The sequence below is a fragment of the Rhopalosiphum padi genome, chromosome 3 (genome assembly GCF_020882245.1).
Source record: "Rhopalosiphum padi isolate XX-2018 chromosome 3, ASM2088224v1, whole genome shotgun sequence".
Taxonomy (NCBI): Eukaryota; Metazoa; Arthropoda; class Insecta; order Hemiptera; family Aphididae; genus Rhopalosiphum; species Rhopalosiphum padi.
In genome coordinates this window covers 37362500-37380610 of record NC_083599.1, presented here as the reverse complement: position 1 = coordinate 37380610, position 18111 = coordinate 37362500, and the positions used below count along the sequence as shown (strand labels likewise).

The 18111-nt window shown below is 23.8% G+C and overlaps 1 protein-coding gene across 1 annotated transcript in view; it reads right to left on the bottom strand.

Annotated features, from left to right (window-relative positions):
• Positions 1–18111, bottom strand: part of LOC132924272 (neurexin 1) — a 238808-nt gene that overhangs the window by 33835 nt on the left and 186862 nt on the right. Inside the window, exons 5-7 of the mRNA XM_060988475.1 lie at positions 8297–8428; positions 5982–6145; positions 5145–5171 (exon numbers count right to left, since the gene is read on the bottom strand). Of these exons, the coding sequence (XP_060844458.1) occupies positions 5145–5171; positions 5982–6145; positions 8297–8428 (323 nt within the window). The remainder of the gene's footprint in view (positions 1–5144; positions 5172–5981; positions 6146–8296; positions 8429–18111) is intronic.

Sequence of the window (18111 nt, the reverse complement as noted above, 5' to 3'; positions counted from 1 at the left end):
TCAGTTATGACCCCATGTTACCAATATTTTTTTTTTTATTGAAGTGCAATATTAATAATAAAAATATTAATCTTAGGAAATATTGAAAAGATAGACCATATTGGCGATATAAGCTTTCTTGTAAAAAAAAAAAGAATAATACACCGCGTCAATAGTGATGGATTCTGAGTATATAGGTACCTATGCCAAACTAAAGCGTTTATTTTATCTTCAATAAATATTATTTAATTAGAAATTTACATTTTGTTAATAATAATTTACAACAATAATGCTTTACGAATACATTTTCGAGAATACATACGAAGCTTACAAAATGTTTGTATAATATTAATTGGGACATAATCAATTATTTTAACAAATCACATCATCAAAATACAAGTTATACACTCAAATAAACAGTATGGAGGTATAATAATTATTCTATAGTAATTAAATTTCGATGCGTCAACAAAACGTTTTAATGATCGGTAGTTCGTTTCAAATTATAATTCAATTAGATATTGAAGGTAGAAATACATTTATATGACTGATGAAAACAAAACAAGGAAGTAGTACCTATATAATATTCTGTTACTAAAATATACACCATATTTCTTAATTTATATACATAAATGTATAACAATACTTCCCATATTTTTTTAGTAAACTAAGAATATTAATTGTATGTCTTATCTAAAATATATAAAACGACCTCATATACCACTCTTCGATAGGAAACTAACTGGATGATTTTAATTAATAACGAAGATAGCCTCGAATCTCACATATGATTAATATCTAATTATTTAAAAAAAAGGTAAACACTAATGTTGGCAAGCGATATATTTTTAATAATCGATATTTTTATTTAGTAAACACTGAAGTATAATGGTACCTGTAGGCAGTAACTGTAGAAAAATAATGTATACTAAGTATAATATGTACATAATAAATGACGTAAATAATTTTTAGACTGTACAAATCTGTTTAGATGTCTAAAATGCAAAATGACGTGGAGCTTAAGTTTTAATTCTTGAAATTATAGTAAAAAATGTTTGTATTGTAGAGCTATGGTTTTCTATGTTAAATATGCCGTTATAATATAATATTATAATAATATAATATATAATAATAATATATTATATTATTGTCAATATATATAAGTATATTTAATAAATACCTAATACAAAAAAAACGGCTGTATTATAAAACGCAAAGTATGTATATTATAAATGTATACAGAAAATAAAAAATAATAAATACAAACATAATATTATGTAATAATAATAATATAACGTATGTATAAAATAATATCGAGCTAGAATTTGAGTTGTTTATGAAGAGCGATAGAACGACGTCAATTATAGGCATGCTGAGGACATCCGGCTCGTGAAGCCATGTGCCGTCATATTTTTATATAATGGAAAAAATAGTATGGGATGTGCACCTTACTCGTCGCTACATTTTAATACAGTCCTTCAGACTTAGCATAATTTTGTTTTACTTAAACACTTAGAATATTGCTGTCAATAAATGTCAATATTTAACTATTTTTTTGAAATAATTCAAATCTTTACCATTATACTGATTGGGGATCGTTACGAGCGCAACTGGTATTTAAAGGTACATAGTTGGTTTAAAAATGTAAAAAATAAAAAGCAAAGAAGCGACAAATTAAATTATGTAACCATTAAAGTATTCGTGAAAGTTATTATTGTAATATTATTTAACAAGATTCATGAAAAAAAAATTGATCAATCAAAATACTTAAATTATATTTATATCCAAAAAAAAGATTTCTACAATAATTTTATAATAGATATTTATTATTTTTACATCAGACATTTTTTCAAAAAACTAATTTATTTTGATAATAATTAAATTAGATTCAAATTTAATAGCATAAGGTTCTAACAAAATGGTGTATCCTAATTTTATTGAAATCATATATCGGTATCAGTTTTGATTTCAGAACTCTGAGTAAATTATTCAGGGATTTTGGTCAGATTCTGGTCCCAATACATCAAAAGGTTCTAATTTTAGTATACTGGTATTTTCAATAGTTTCTTAAAACCTCAAAAAATAAACGATAAATATTAAAAAAAAAAAAAACATCAAAGGTATAATAAATTATAAATAAGACATTTTTTTTGACATGTAGAAAAGGTCGTTTCAATATAACGGCTGATATGGAAAAAATGATAGTTGTTAACAATGGAGTCACTAATATCACCATGGAGATAAAACCAATGCGCACAAGAATACAGTAAAGGTAAAAATAATGTGTAAAGACATAAACATCGAAAAGTTAATAGGTATACTCATATTATAATAATTATGTAGAAATACATAATAATTAACAATTGAAATATCTTTTAGATTCTGAACGGAGTGATGAATGTATTGATTTTACAATGAAGTTTTTTTTTTTTTGTGTCTGTCATCACTTTTTGGAGTAGTAATAATGCTTCGATTTTTGAAAAGGAAAATTCATTTAGTTAGTACTTTGGGGGGTCAAAAGTAAAAAATTTCCAATAGTTTTCAAAAGCGTCGGGAAAAACCCTGAAAAAATTACGGAAAAACGGGAATTTTTACGCATAACCACTATTCGACAAAATCGATTTTTTGATTTTGCTGTAACTCAAAAACGAATCATTGTAAATACTTTAAATTTTCATTAAATGTTTATATTATAGTTATCTATTTACGATTAAATTTTCAAAATATTTTGACCTTTTTTAAGCTACTTATAGACAATTGAAATTTTCGACTTTTCTAAGTTTTTTTTCTTAAAATGCCAATTAAAAAAATTTGGCTTTCTAAAAAATCTTTAAAATTGAATACAAGTTTTATTATAAGTTGTACCTATCGCAGAACAAAAAAAATCAAAAATTGTTAATCAAAATTTTTTTCTTTAACTATTTAAAGTTCAAATGTTTACGAAATATATCAAAATTGAGAAAATTTGCAAGAAATTTTGAAGTTAAAAATTCATAAAATTTTTGTGATTTATACTGAAGGTTCAAAAATCTAATACATAAGTTTTCCTACAAGTCACTGTAATAAAAAATTCCAGCGTCAATATAGAAAACATTTTATGAGCGTATGAAATTTAATTTTTTACGAAATCGCGTAAAATAACAATATATTACAATTATTTAAATGCAGGTAATAATATAATATATCCAACTAATTATCATTGACTGACAAATCATCTCCGTTCAGAATAGTTTTTCGTATACAATGATACCCGTCATTGCATTCAAATTTAACACATCCATTATGGTGATCAGTGACCTACTCTCCATCTCTACTATACAGCAGAGCGATACCCACTTGCCCACTTTTTTTTATTGTCTTTGTATTACGATCGGATTTCTCTTTTAGAAAAAGTAGAAGAACTTTGATTGTTGACTTGTAAACATATAGTTATGTTTTGTTACTATAATCTTTTTGTACATATTTCCTCGAATTTATTGTGAATTTTTGCGACAATAAACAATAGCATACATTTCACATACATCGTGAACATTTGTCCGTATTCTCGAGACTATAGTTTTTTTTAACGTATTTGTTTTGTTGACGTTGTGTAGACTTTGACACAGTAATATTTTATTTGCCTAAAGCTTATTCATCGGAATTAATAATTTAACGTTCGATTTTTAGTTCCATAAGCTTTCCAATTGGGGCTTATTTCATTTTATTCGTAAATTATAAAAATAAACGTTAGTTCACGTTATACTTTATTTAATCAATTTACATTTTGATGTGACAACCGGTAACTACAACTCATAAGGATAAACTGTATTCAAAGTTAAGGTATTTTCAAGGGCACTTGCCAGTTTACATTGGGTATAATTATTACTGTACATCTTTAATAAATATACATTTTCTTTTGAATTTTGTATTTTGATTTTAAACAAAAATATATTATAGCTATAATTATTATAAATATTGTTGTTTTGACGTTTATTATAAATCACATTATTTAACATGTTATATAAACTTAATTTTACATTTTGTTTATTCAAAAATGTATTATTTTTGATTTTTTTTTATGTATATATAATATATATATATATATATATATATATATATATATATATATATATATATATTTATTATTAGTTTTATTTAGTTTGATATCTACAGTCAAATAAAAAAAAATAATAATAAACAAATAAAATGTAGGTACATTATTCTTTGTCTAACTTACTAACTTTCTGTGAACAATTAGAAGAAAAAAAAATTTAGTAAAATATTAAATCGTAAACATAAAAAATTTAGCAGGTTAATTCATATTGTTGGTAAAGCAAGTTTTCTATGATACCAATAAATATAATGAAATAATTAATTTTAATTTTTTTTAACCGAGATCTTTATAGATGATTTTGAATTCATAATAACTTTATTGAGATTCCAACAAACTAAATTTAATATTTTTTAATTGTTTTTGAATGAACAGTAACTTAAATGCAGTAACTTATTTTCTTGATATTTCTATTTAAAATTAAATTACTCGTGTAAGTATAAAACAGTATTTTTATAAAGCTATAGTTCTGTTTATATCGTGATTAATCATTACTACTGATACCGAGTATAATATATTGAACGATTAAAGCAACCATAAATTCTAAATTTTTTGAAATAAAGTAGTGGGAACAAGGAATTTCATTGCTTCATATTTTTCAGTACATCCTTTACGGTAGATACCTACTTAAATATTTTATCGATGACGGAAGACATTAAAAATTTATGTACCAAATTAACTAATTTTTATCCATTATTAATATTTTATAAATTATTAATTGATATATTTCTATTGAACAATAATCTATAACGATGATGTCAATATATAATGTATACGTTAATGACCATAGCAGAATATACGTTAGTAAATTTTCATACCTGGAATGTGACTTTGTTTTCTTATTTTATTAAAAATGTCCCTTCATATTATATTAGTGAATGAAAATTGATAAGTAATGAATTACAAATATAGAAAATATAACTATACGAGTATGTTTACAATGATTTAAATAAATTGCTTAGTTTTTTTTTTTTAATTTTGATAAAATGTTTGAAATTTTAGCTATGAGGTTCCTCTTTTTGATATTTTACAAATATAGCAATACTTTTTTTATTCCTATTCAAAAAATACAAACCTTGCAAAAACTGGTAACTGCAGAAATCTAAAAACAAAACAAAAAGTCAATATTAGTTAAAAGCAATGATTACAGAGTTATATAGACACATTATCATAATACTATTATTATTACTATATCTATAGTCTATTCCAAATAAGAACAGGCTTCGGTGGCCAACTTGTGCGCGTGGCTTTTACAACACAGCAGGCATACAGGTAGGATGGGCTGGTGTCTGACCGCCGCCCGACGTAAACTGGACGCCACCGAAGCCTGCTCTTATTTGGAATAGACTAAAATCTATTTACATAATAATTTATGCACATCATACCGTGTTTTTTTAAATATAAAATGTCGATAGAACCATTTACAAAACATCATATTAAATGAACATTGTATGTTAAGTAGGTATATTTTCGAAGTTATTATCTTGTAGATTATATTAATTAATAATTATTTAATATTTGAATAATATACGCTATAATGTATAAGTATGCTTTTCATTATATCAAGCTAATGTTTAATTTAAAATAAAGTCATTATATAAGAATATAAGATTATACATTTTTTTTTGTATTTAATTGTTTTATTCATTATTGTATTCGTTAATAAAACTTTTAACTTTGAGCTTAAATTTTTCTTTGTCCAATACAAAAATTATTTCTCAGAAGAAAAGGACGCCCTTAAATATTTTATGAGAATCATGTATTAATCCATTGCACGCTGCCTCTAATCGTTTGCTGACAACTACTTTTAAAATTAGAAAGTATACTTTTGACTGATGAACAAACTGCCACGTGTTTGACGTTCATAGTAATTAATTTATAAAGATCATTTTTAAGAATTAAAATTATTTACCCCTTGTACTTTGCGTGTCACTGATATCTTATGCCATTGATTATCATCGAACCGTATTCTGTTTGGCTTGATAAACATATCCAGTGAGCCTGTGCCTACTCTCATGGTCACTGTAATACCACCAGTGACGATACCTACGTTTAAGTAGTTACTTGAGCCATCTCCTGAAACATAGAAATATACAGTTGTTATAATCACTTTTAATATCGTTTAAACAATCGTGATTATGGAGACGTAAATGATGAATTTTAAAGTGAGATGTGAAAATAATGACTACTGTAGTATAATTCAGTACTAATTAAGTTTAGTATAAATTTTTTGGTACATTATAGTTCTATTAAATATTAAAAATATTGTTAAATTATATTTTTATGATAATATGAATATCTACATAATATATATATTTTTATATACAATTTTTACTTGCTTAAAAGTTATACTTATAAGCACTTAAAATTTAACGAAAAATACCAACCACGGCTTTTATTAACCGGATCACTCACAATCATATTTTTAATATTTATTATTTAATTTAATTAAAAAAAATTATAATAATAATATTGCATTTACCCGTGATTAAGTAATTAATAGCCACTAATTAACATAAGATATTAAAATACGAACTTCGATTACTATTAGGAAAAAAAAGTTTATACTTTCTAGTACTTAAAACTCGTTTTTAACACATATTTTATATTAAAAAAAAATAGAGTAAACCTGGTTTGCCTTTTAAGACTTAATCGTACACATAAATTAGTTGATATAAAATTATATTTTCATATTTCATTATTTTAATTATTATACCTGTATAATGTTATGATTTAGTTCATCAATAAAATTAAAATAATTTAATAGAAAACAAATTTAAATAAGTAAAATAAAATATTGATTTTTAGATGTAAGGTACTATACACTAGCTATAATAAAGATTTAATTGGCGAAATTTTATGCTCAGTAGTTATTTGGATTGGCACCTGTAATTTGAAAATGATTCCACACAAAGTTTTGCTAACTTGATTGTTTTCTTACTGTTTAAATATGCTAAAAGTTTATAGATTTTCTTATATAATGAGAACATTAGAAATGTAAATATAATTGAAGTTTGAACTTAATTTTTAAACAGTCACAAATTATGTCACATGCATGATTTCATCTGACGCCTTTAAAAAAGTTGTGAAATTATTCAAATACATCGCCAAAAAACTAGTACGCTGAAAAACGATGTTTGCCCGCCCTCCGCCACTCCAGACCAAAATTGTAAGAAAAAGTAATTCTGAGATACTTATGGGGAGGGGATACTTGCAACAACTTTATGAAATAAAAAATCGTAAAAAGTTCAATAGTATCGTCGGAATATGGTACATGAAAAACCCTGTAGTTTTATGATAGATATTATAAGAATTAATATTGACAAAAACAAAATCGAATCATACGTTATATCTAAATAAAAGTATATTATTGTGTATATTTTTAAGAACCATATGATACGTTAATCATTAAATAAGATCACTAAATAAAATTTTTCAAAAAAGGTACGTTAACTCAGTCCCGCCATGGTTATGTCAAAGTAAGTATGTCCAACGTCTATTCATAAAAAGTACATAAAAGATACCTATAACATTGGATAGACTTTACCTATTATTATTTATAATGTGTTATTATTTGCATCTTTTCTTCGATAATTTGTATTTATGTCGTTAAAAGGTATGTTATATTGATGTTTAAAACAAAAAAAATATATTCTACTCGTTATAAGTCTCGAAGAATTTTAGGATTTGAAACTTATTAAAATTATTCACGATTTACAGATTAATAAACTTCATTCAATAGGAAAATGTAATGAAATAGAAGAAAACTGGTTAATCCTAATAACGATATATAATATAATCTTTATAATTTAATTACACGAATAATATTTATAGTAGTTTTTTTTATCATATATAGTTTTTTATACATTTTTAAAATAAAGAATTTTTAAATATAATGTTTAGTATTACAAATAATAATTGATAAAAATGTCTTGATAATATGTTGAATGTAATTTTTATATCAAGTTAACAACATTTTCCATATTAATCTATTTTATTATTGCATTTTAAATTATAAAATATGAAGTAGTTGAAATATTTTCAAATAAAACTTTTTAGTGTTTTAATAAACTAGTAAATTATAACTACAATTTTCTTAAGTCTCAAATTCTTACAATATCACTATTTATAAATTTAATGGTATAATATCACTCGCATAATATTAATTTTAATGAAAAAGGAGTATATTTTTAAATGTATTTGTTATCATTGCAAATGTATTCTTACCCATGTGGTATAGTAGTCCAGCTGGCTTTTTAGTTTTGAAGTGCAATACGAATGAATCTCCTTCAGTGTTACCATCGAATGCGTATTTCAAAAATTCTCCTCCAGTAAATGAAGCTTCTGCCATTACCTTATCTGTAAATAACAAAATAATGAAATCATGATGAATATTTTAAATTATAATTATAAAATTATAAATAATTTCGCAGTATATTATGCCATAAAAATACGATTCTCCTATATTTTTCAAATTCAGTGGTACATCACTATATCAGAACACGTTATATATAAAAAAAAAAATGGCTCAAACCTTTTTTAGAATTACTTATACTATTAGGCTAGTGTACTTTATTCTTATCAAGTTTTACTAGACTAAATAAATATTTTCAAACAACGAAATTGTATCTTTTGTTGCAAAGTTATAGATGGGGCAATTTCTGTCACAGTAGCAACTTAAAACCGGAATATAAAGAAAGACACCTAAAGTTACGAGTTTACAATTTTCTGAACGTCTGCTTTCTTAAGTTTTTGAATAGTTTCATCTGAACTATTTAATTTTTAATATTAACTATAGAAAATTAATAAAAACAATTAAGTTTTTAACTAGTGTCGTATTAAAAGTCTGCTGTAAACTGTAATGTATAAAGTCTATATGTTTAAATATTGGTAGGATTTTGAAGTGTTATTGAATTTATTGATCTTATAATTTATAAATACTTAAAATTGTGATTAGGTTTATAATTTATAAGGACTAATATAATTATTAAAAATTATTATTAAAAAAACAAAAACATCTAGTGCTCATCTGAAGTACATAATGTGGCTAAAGTTAGGTTTTTTTTTCTCTAGACGGAAGTATACGTTTTAATTATTATTAATATCCAAAAAGTATATAACTAAAAAAAAAAAAAAAAAAAAAAAAAAAAATGGGAAATGAACATAATATATGAATTATTTAGTTTATACATCTATTTAATCTCTCAATTTTCTATTAAATAAATATAAAAGTTTATAGGAAGTTAATATATACAATTTACATATATATATATAAATATAATAATATTATTAACATGTAAATAATTAACTAAAAAATAATAATTATTTTGGTATAGTAAATAACATAAGTAATTACCTACTAATAATGAACTTCCTAAACATTTATTTAGTTTCATGACGACATATAGTATTATAGTATTATATTGAAAAATACCCATGTAGAGACATAATTCATAATTATATTTAATAATCTTATTATGTAGTAAAATTTCTACTTTATAGATTGGTGCACTAAACAGTTTTTTAAATTTTGAGCGAAATAATGAATGTATTGATTTTACAATGGTGTGTTTTAAAAAAATATCGGAAAGTCACTTTATTTTTTTATGAGCAGTTGAACGGTTTAAGTTCACATTTTTACAACATTGAATATTCACTTGCATAATAATTATAACTTCTACTTAAACAATTATTGATATTTCTCATTTTATTGTATTTCAAAAATAATAACAATAATTGTTTGAAAGTTTTATTAGATGATAAAATTTTCAAAATAGATTAACTATTTTTAAACTAATTATATGCAAGACAAAATTGTTGACTTTATTCTACAACTGTTGAAAAAAAATTACTAGCTGGGTCAAAATTCTTCAACATTAAACACAATATCCCAAAAAAGTTGTTCTTGTATCTGTAAATAAATATTTATAATACGTAGATTTAATTTTTTTTTTTTTGTATGCAATCAAGTTAGAATTTCGCAAAAATATTTTCTTTTTATGTCTAAAATTTGGAAATTTAATACAAGAGTCTTTATAAGTAGTTCATGCTGAAATCATAGAATCTAAAAAATACATTAAGGCGATTATTCTTTATAAAAATGTACGTAACATTTACTATTACGTTTTTATATTATTAGAAATTGTACTACCTATATATATATATTTGTAGGTATTATAAATCTATTTTTGCTATTTTATGATATTTGCTACTATTACAGATTTTTAATATATATAATATATAATAATAATAATAATATACACATAATAATTGATAAAATAAAATAAAATATATGTACAATAAAAAAAAAAATGTTTCATTTTATCAATACGAGTACTAGTGGTTATCACTATAAAAATTAATAATTTACAAAAGAGTAACGTATTGTTTTTAGATTTTTAATTTAATGTATATACTTTACTAATTTTATTAGATATTTGGTAATAAATACATTTTAATAACAGATAAAAGCCTCGAGTCAAATAAATTTGAATAGTTTCAAAAAAAAAATAAGTAATAAAATTGAAAGTAACATTAAAGTAGTTATCGGGCATAAAAGGGAATAATAAAAAAAAATAAAATAAAGAGAGTGTTAAGTCTTATTATAATAATGGCATTTTGAGCTTGCTTTCTGGTAAAATAAGATTGTGCTGCTAAAAGGAAAAGAAAAAAACTTCTGTGTTGTGTGTATACCTGTTTACATAGAATTTGATTTTTTTAACGCTTTAATTTCATTAAATGTAACAGTTAATTTGTCTACGACTGCGAGAGAAAAATTACACTGCATTGACAAATATTTAGTTAAATATGTCGAGTGTATGCAAGGTTGGGGAATTTATTTTTTTAACAATTATCAAAATTAAGCATGATTCCATTTACTGCTTAAAACATTCTTCTATAAATTGTAAAATAAATGAATAAATAATAAGTTATAATAAGTTTCTTACATTATAATTCATCTAATTATATGATAAGTTTTGTAACGGATATAATATTTTAAGGTTGAAAACAGCCTGGAAGACATAAGGCCTCTAGTCCCCCAATATCTACTCATGTAGGTACCTACAAAGATATAGTTTAATTTTGTATACAATTTATTAAATAATAAATTCTTCTTTTTCAAATAAAAATACTTTATTACCAAATTTTACTATCACGGTATTTGAAATATTTTTTTATCGTTTAAACGATATCTCTATATTTTATAACATTTTATTTATTTTTTAATATGTGACAGAATGGACACATTTGAGAATGTTTTTATGTATTAAACATGTTGAATATATTGAACCAATATCATTTTATTTAGAAATATTTAGAATTTGTATAATAGTAGATAGGTGGCTGTGTGTGGAACACCTCGTGAAATGTCAAGATCCATCCCTTCGAGTATCAAAACAATAAATTATTTCAAACAATAAACTATTGGTTCAATAATCGAAATATATAGGGCATAGGAATATAGGTACATACACTTGTCGTAAATATAATGAATGTTAAAAAAAATCAATCTGATAAGAAATTTGATTCTTTTGCAAAAACAGTGTTTGAAAATCGAACAAAAAAATTGTAAACTAATTCCGTTAAAACACTTTTAAATATTCCAATTTTAAATACAACCCACAACAGTTAACATTTTTTTTTTGATTATTTAAATATTTATTAATAATAGTTCATTCACGCTATCAGATAAATGTTTATAAATAATCATTAAAATAAAACTTAATAATTGAAATAATATACTGTGCAAAAATTGAAAAAGAATGTAAAAAAAAAATATACACAAGAATCTTGTGACAAGATTCATAAAAATATGACATGAATGATTTATAATATAAGAGAAATTATATTTAAATTATTTAATACTGAATAAAAAAATAATAAAAAATAAATTACTGAAAGAAACTTAAATGACATGATAATATGATATTCATATTATATTTACACAGAAAATTTTGAAATTTTAAAGAGTTGTGTAGTAATAAATTAATGAAGTGAATTATATAATAAATATTTCAATACACACATTTTGTCCTATATATTTTATTAAGGTTATTATTTAAATATATTTTAACCGGCGCGTTGAATAGGAAATTTAAGTACTTTGGTGGCTAGGTATCGCGTAGAAAAGTATCTTAAGTGATTTTTGATATTCATTTATCATGAAAATATTTTATTACTACAAGGACATTCACGTTTACTGTTTGATAGCAAACGGATTTCAACTATGAAAAATGATTGTTTGAGTTACATCATAGTTTTTTTTTTTTTTTTTAACAATGAATCCATCATCCAGTAAACGAAGTTCGATGTTGTTATTTGAACATCCAATGAATAATTATAATACAATTAATTGTATAATTAAGAAAGCACATTCAAATCTCTAATTAAATGTATATTTAGTTGTTTTAATCCACTGACAAAGCAATATAAATAAATTGCTATGTGCGTGTCATGATTGTGTTTGTGCACGTGTGTGTATGGGATGGAGAGGAGGTGTTAAATATATGTCACATCAACAATAAAATACTACCAAAACTGCTTTAAGTATCAACGGCCAAGTGTTAAAATTTCGAAGCGTTGAAGTATTTGCGTATATTGTACGCGATGACATCGCCACTAAGGCTGTCGAACTCTTGGGCACCCACTTAACTTGCACACAGCTCTAGCTGTGTCGTTCGATCCCCACCGTTCACTCTCAACATCAGCCATTGTAAAAAAATATGAGTGGTTCTTAGAAAATGATCCCTGCAGTTAATTAATACGTACGAATTAATCGTGGTATACCAAACAGACTCCAAAGTTTCGAAAATTGGCGTAAAAATGTTCAGAAAACGATGAAACTTACAGTAGAAATAACTCATAAACGAACTTAAACAAACGAGAATGAATTTTAAATTCGTATATCACACCGAGAACAACATAATATAACAGTTATACTAATAGTTAATATTAGTAAAAACATACGATCGATTCTTATGATACAAAAACCGTTATACAATAAATTATCTATCACAGAACGATGGAAAATGCTTAAAGTTCATTAAATATGATCACACAACATTAATTAATAATGAAAAACCTCAATACCACTTCATTCCTTTTTTATTTCAGTTCAATCAAACAATGAATTTTTCGTATTAAAACGATAGATTTATGTATTATATAATTATTATTTTTGGTTGACAATGCTTTCCAGTACATAATTCATTTCATGTAACGATTATTTCAATGCTAAACATTTTATTTTGCAGTTTTAGCATTATTTGGGTTGTTTTGTTGGTTTTTAATGCATATTTTTTCAATATATTATGCTATACAAATTCTTTCGGATTATAGAATATCTTCGATGTTTGAACACATTAAACAATATAATATTGTTCAATGCAATGCTCAAAATTTAGTAAGTAAAATGGCTTACTTATAATTTCAATTTTACATAAGTATTAATGTATATTTTAGTATGTTTAAAATGAATAATATTGCCCCAAAACTTTGCGTATCAAAATCATAGCAGCATTAAGTCAATTTTTCCAATTTTCAGTTTTTTTTTTTTAATAAAATAATAAATAATAATTATACCTTATTTATAAATGCCAAATTATATAAAAATAAATGTAAGTCTTTTTTAAAGTCATTTCAGTGGTAAAATACATTTTTTTAAGTGCATTTTTGGTTATACCTTATTTTATTAGAGCATATTTGTTTGGTTTTAATTGAATTTAAATCCTTGCAATAATTATAATAATTTTTGTTCAGATTGTAAAAATTTTACCACGGAATTTATACATCGAATGTACTGCTTACATCTCAATAAAAAATATATAATGGATCTGAATCGAATAAATTCCTAATGATCATTATGAGAATTGATTATATTTTATAGTTTTTTTAATACGTTTTAGTATTGGCTATACTTAAAGTAATTTTTAGTCAACATCTGTTCATTCTACTGCTCAATATAATAGTTATTTAAGAAAAAAGTTATAAAAAAAGGACAGCTTACTATATTATCTGCTGCTAGAGATCAAGTTTTGCACAAACTTAAGAACATTTTTGACTTACATAGATATATTATTTTATGCGGTTTTGTTAAACTGTCAAACGTACAAATAATTCAAACTTTTGCAATATAAATTCCTACAGATCATTTACAAAGTCTCTTAATATGTTATGAAAAAGCTTCTTGATGACTTACGAAGAAAAATAATTATAATATCAAATGTTGTCATCTTCTTAGTAAAATTCTGATGTGATTCCATTGAAACAAAAACCCTTAAATCTTTCAGTTCGAAGAAAAGACACAAGACAATGGTTAAATGAATCAAGTGTAGACTTCTGTAATGATCTCCTTTGTATACAAAATTGATTCGTGTTAATATGATTTTGCTTCAGATAGTTTGTCTTTAAGACAATTATTTACTGTTACTTTTGTCTACTTAAATATTTTGGATGAAAGTATCGTGTAAAATATTATAATAAATTTACATTATTTCATATGTATATAGAGTGAAACTTCCATAGTTATATAGTTCGTTAGAACTACCATTTTACAAAATTTTCTGTTCAACGAAATATTTATAAGAACTATGACCTTCATTTTTAAATAAAATGTAAATCTATTTAATGAATTCCTCCATATAACGATTTTTTTTTTGTTGCTTATTCGACTTCGTTGTATGGATGTTTCATTGTTATAAGTACCTATACATCTTTATTATAAACGAGTAAAATTTATTTGAATTTATTTATTATTAAAATAATTAAAAATGTTAAGATAAAGATGAAAATAAATTTTCATTTTACTTTGTAAAGGTTTTATACGCATTAAAATAAATTTGTTACCGTTAAAATATTTTATTTTTGTTTCTATTTATATCTAAAGTAATTTATTAAAGAATAATTAAGTTATAATACTTTTTATTGTATTGCTTATATATTATATAAAATAGATAATTAAATCGTACCTGAGTATGAAATACTTCCTTAGATAAGAATTAAAATAAAATGTAACTATAATAAACTGCTTTTTTTAACACCATGAAACCCTAATTAAATAATAAATAGATAACTCCTATTTAAATAATTTATCTTTGAACCTGTTTGAAAAGTTATTTTTGAACTTACGTTAAACCTATTTGACAACTTTAATTTAGACTTTATACATTATATCACCTTTTATTATTATTTCTGAAAGGCTTTCGTATTTTAGTTTTAAAACTTCACTAAATGGCATTTTTATTGTTTTGATAACTTAATGTAATTATTATAACACTAATATAATATTAAGCTATTATATAATATTACACAATATACGAATTTATATTATGAATTTTACTTATTTTTATGTTTAAGCTCATGAAATGAGTTTAGAATTAATTAATATCTGATTTTCTAAATAGTGTACACATTATACATAATAAACATAAATATGTATTATCCTAAATCTAAAAATTATTTTTGAGTTCTAAATGTTCTGTTTGTGTACTATATTGGAATTTAAACTGTCAAATTACCATGTTTCGTTATAAACAATCTACAGTACAGTGTATATACAGTATAGGTCAATTTTAACGGCCTTTAAATAATAAAAAAAAATTAATAAAGTGGATAATGACTAATGAGATAGTTAAAAATATGTCTATAACGTGTCCCTCTATAATTTTTAACCACTGCAACATATAGCGTTAAATTTTGTGTTTGTTCGTTCGTCACTGTAACAAATACAAGTATAAACCGATAACACGCCATGTCATAATATTATGGCAAGTATCATACACAAATAATAAAAAAAGAATCATTTGATTTTTCTATTGTAATTTTTTTTTTAAACGTGTGCCTTATAATAAACCTACACGTATACAAGAACTACACAAAATAAAGTCCTAGAAGACTTGTTAGCACGTATAAATATAATATGTATACACAAGAAATTAATTATGTCACTGAATGACATTCAATTATATCGAGGTAAAAATACGAAACATGTATAATAGAAAAGTCTCCGACAATAGGTTGTAAAGTAATCAATGCAAACGCTGTTTGAAAAATTAACGATTTGACCTTTTACAGTAGACACTATAGAAAGTTTAGACGTAAAGCGCAGAGTGTTTTTTTATCCATTGTAATGGTCATATTTTGGCATTTAAAACGTGCATAGGTTAAAACGATAACCTTGATCCTTCACGAACATTTCCAGAACTCTGTGATTGTAAACTGTATTAAGGTAAACTTATAGGTCTTCAGCAAATTATTTACTTCGTGCAGTATATTATAACCCGACTTATACTATAAATTTTTTTCACTCTACAGTATATAGGCATTATAATATGATGTGGGGCCACAAGGGTCAGGATATGATGTTAAATTTCTATTTACAGTAAATAAATTAACGATAATATAAAAAGTGTAGCAATAATATATAATTGATGATGATGTAATGACCAGAACACGGATACAATTCTTGTTCAAGATAAAAATAAATAACAAGAATAAATATTGTCCACGAAACCAATTTAAATAGAAAATTTATTTTTGTATTGGTAAATAAATAAAAAACTATTTTAGATTAAATAATTCGTTTTGTGTTATTTAATATTAAATGATATTCAATATAATATTTCGTTTTCCGTTATGTTTTGTTTAAAAATAGTTTATAGGTTTATTATTTTATTAACATTTTATTTTGTACTCGTGTTTAATATAGCGTTTAAAAATTACAATCGTTTTTGGTCATGCATGACGTTTGCAGGCCCTGTGGCATAGATAATATTATACACATATTGTGTGCATAGTTTATACGACTGGTACAAATGTTTATAAAAATTATCAGTGTCCATTCTGATTATTATGTTCTGTAGTACTACTCTTATTTTATTCTATGCGTTATACAACTACAAAACACTTTTTTTTTTATTATTACAACTACCAACCAACAATCAAAGTACCTATCAAACTAATCGTATTTATAAACAGACAATTTATTTTATATCTATATTATTCAACATGGTAATGCCTGCTATACAATAATATAATATAATATTATTTATTTATTATGCGTACACAGTCTGTTAATTAATTTAAAAGTCAATATCCCTAATTCAAAACTTTGCGTAATTATTATGTTATCTTATATATATATATGAAATATACTCGTATATATTAGATATATAGAATCAAAAACTACTGGACCGATTTTTAGGTGATTTTTCGCAAAATGGTCAACGTCATCCGGAAACGGTTTATAGTCATTGAAATCCTTTAGGTATGGTTCAAAATCATACATTTTCCCTTCATAAACGCACATTTTAGACCATTTAATACCAAACACATTTGATTAATAGTTAAAATTTAAATATTTATTGTCATTAAACAAATCGTCATGAAAATAATTTCATAATAATATATGAAATCTCATAAAGTAAATATGTATTATTGATTATACTTAAATTGGAATAAAATGTATATCCTAGTGTTTTCAAATATTCTATTAAATTAATTTGTTTGCTCATGATTTTATAATTTTTATAAAATATAATAACTGGTGTGCTGTTCTTAACGGTAATGTGATTTTAGAAATTGTGTGTAGTATTAAATGATTCGATTTTGGAAAAACTGCCCAGAATCGGTACATAAAAGTATACAGAAAACGAAGACCTTTTTTGAAAGTGTGTGGTTATAATGACCACCGAATCCTTCTATAGCACTTCTGATACCCCTCTAAAAACAGTTATTAATTGTTATTAAAAATTAATATTTAAGTAATTAATAATAAAATATATAATAACAAATATGGCTTAAATGTAGATGACTTATATACAATTATTATAATTATATAAATACAAACCACTATAACTCGTTTTTATCATGATTTACAAAAAATAAAATGTCAACAATCGCTCATATATTTTTATTTTCTAAAAATCCATTATTTTTAAAATTTTAAAATATTAATTTAAAAATTACAGTACCTAGATTGTTTATTATCTTACGATTTTTAAACTTTTGAATAACTAGTGCGCGCCCAAAAACGAATACACTAT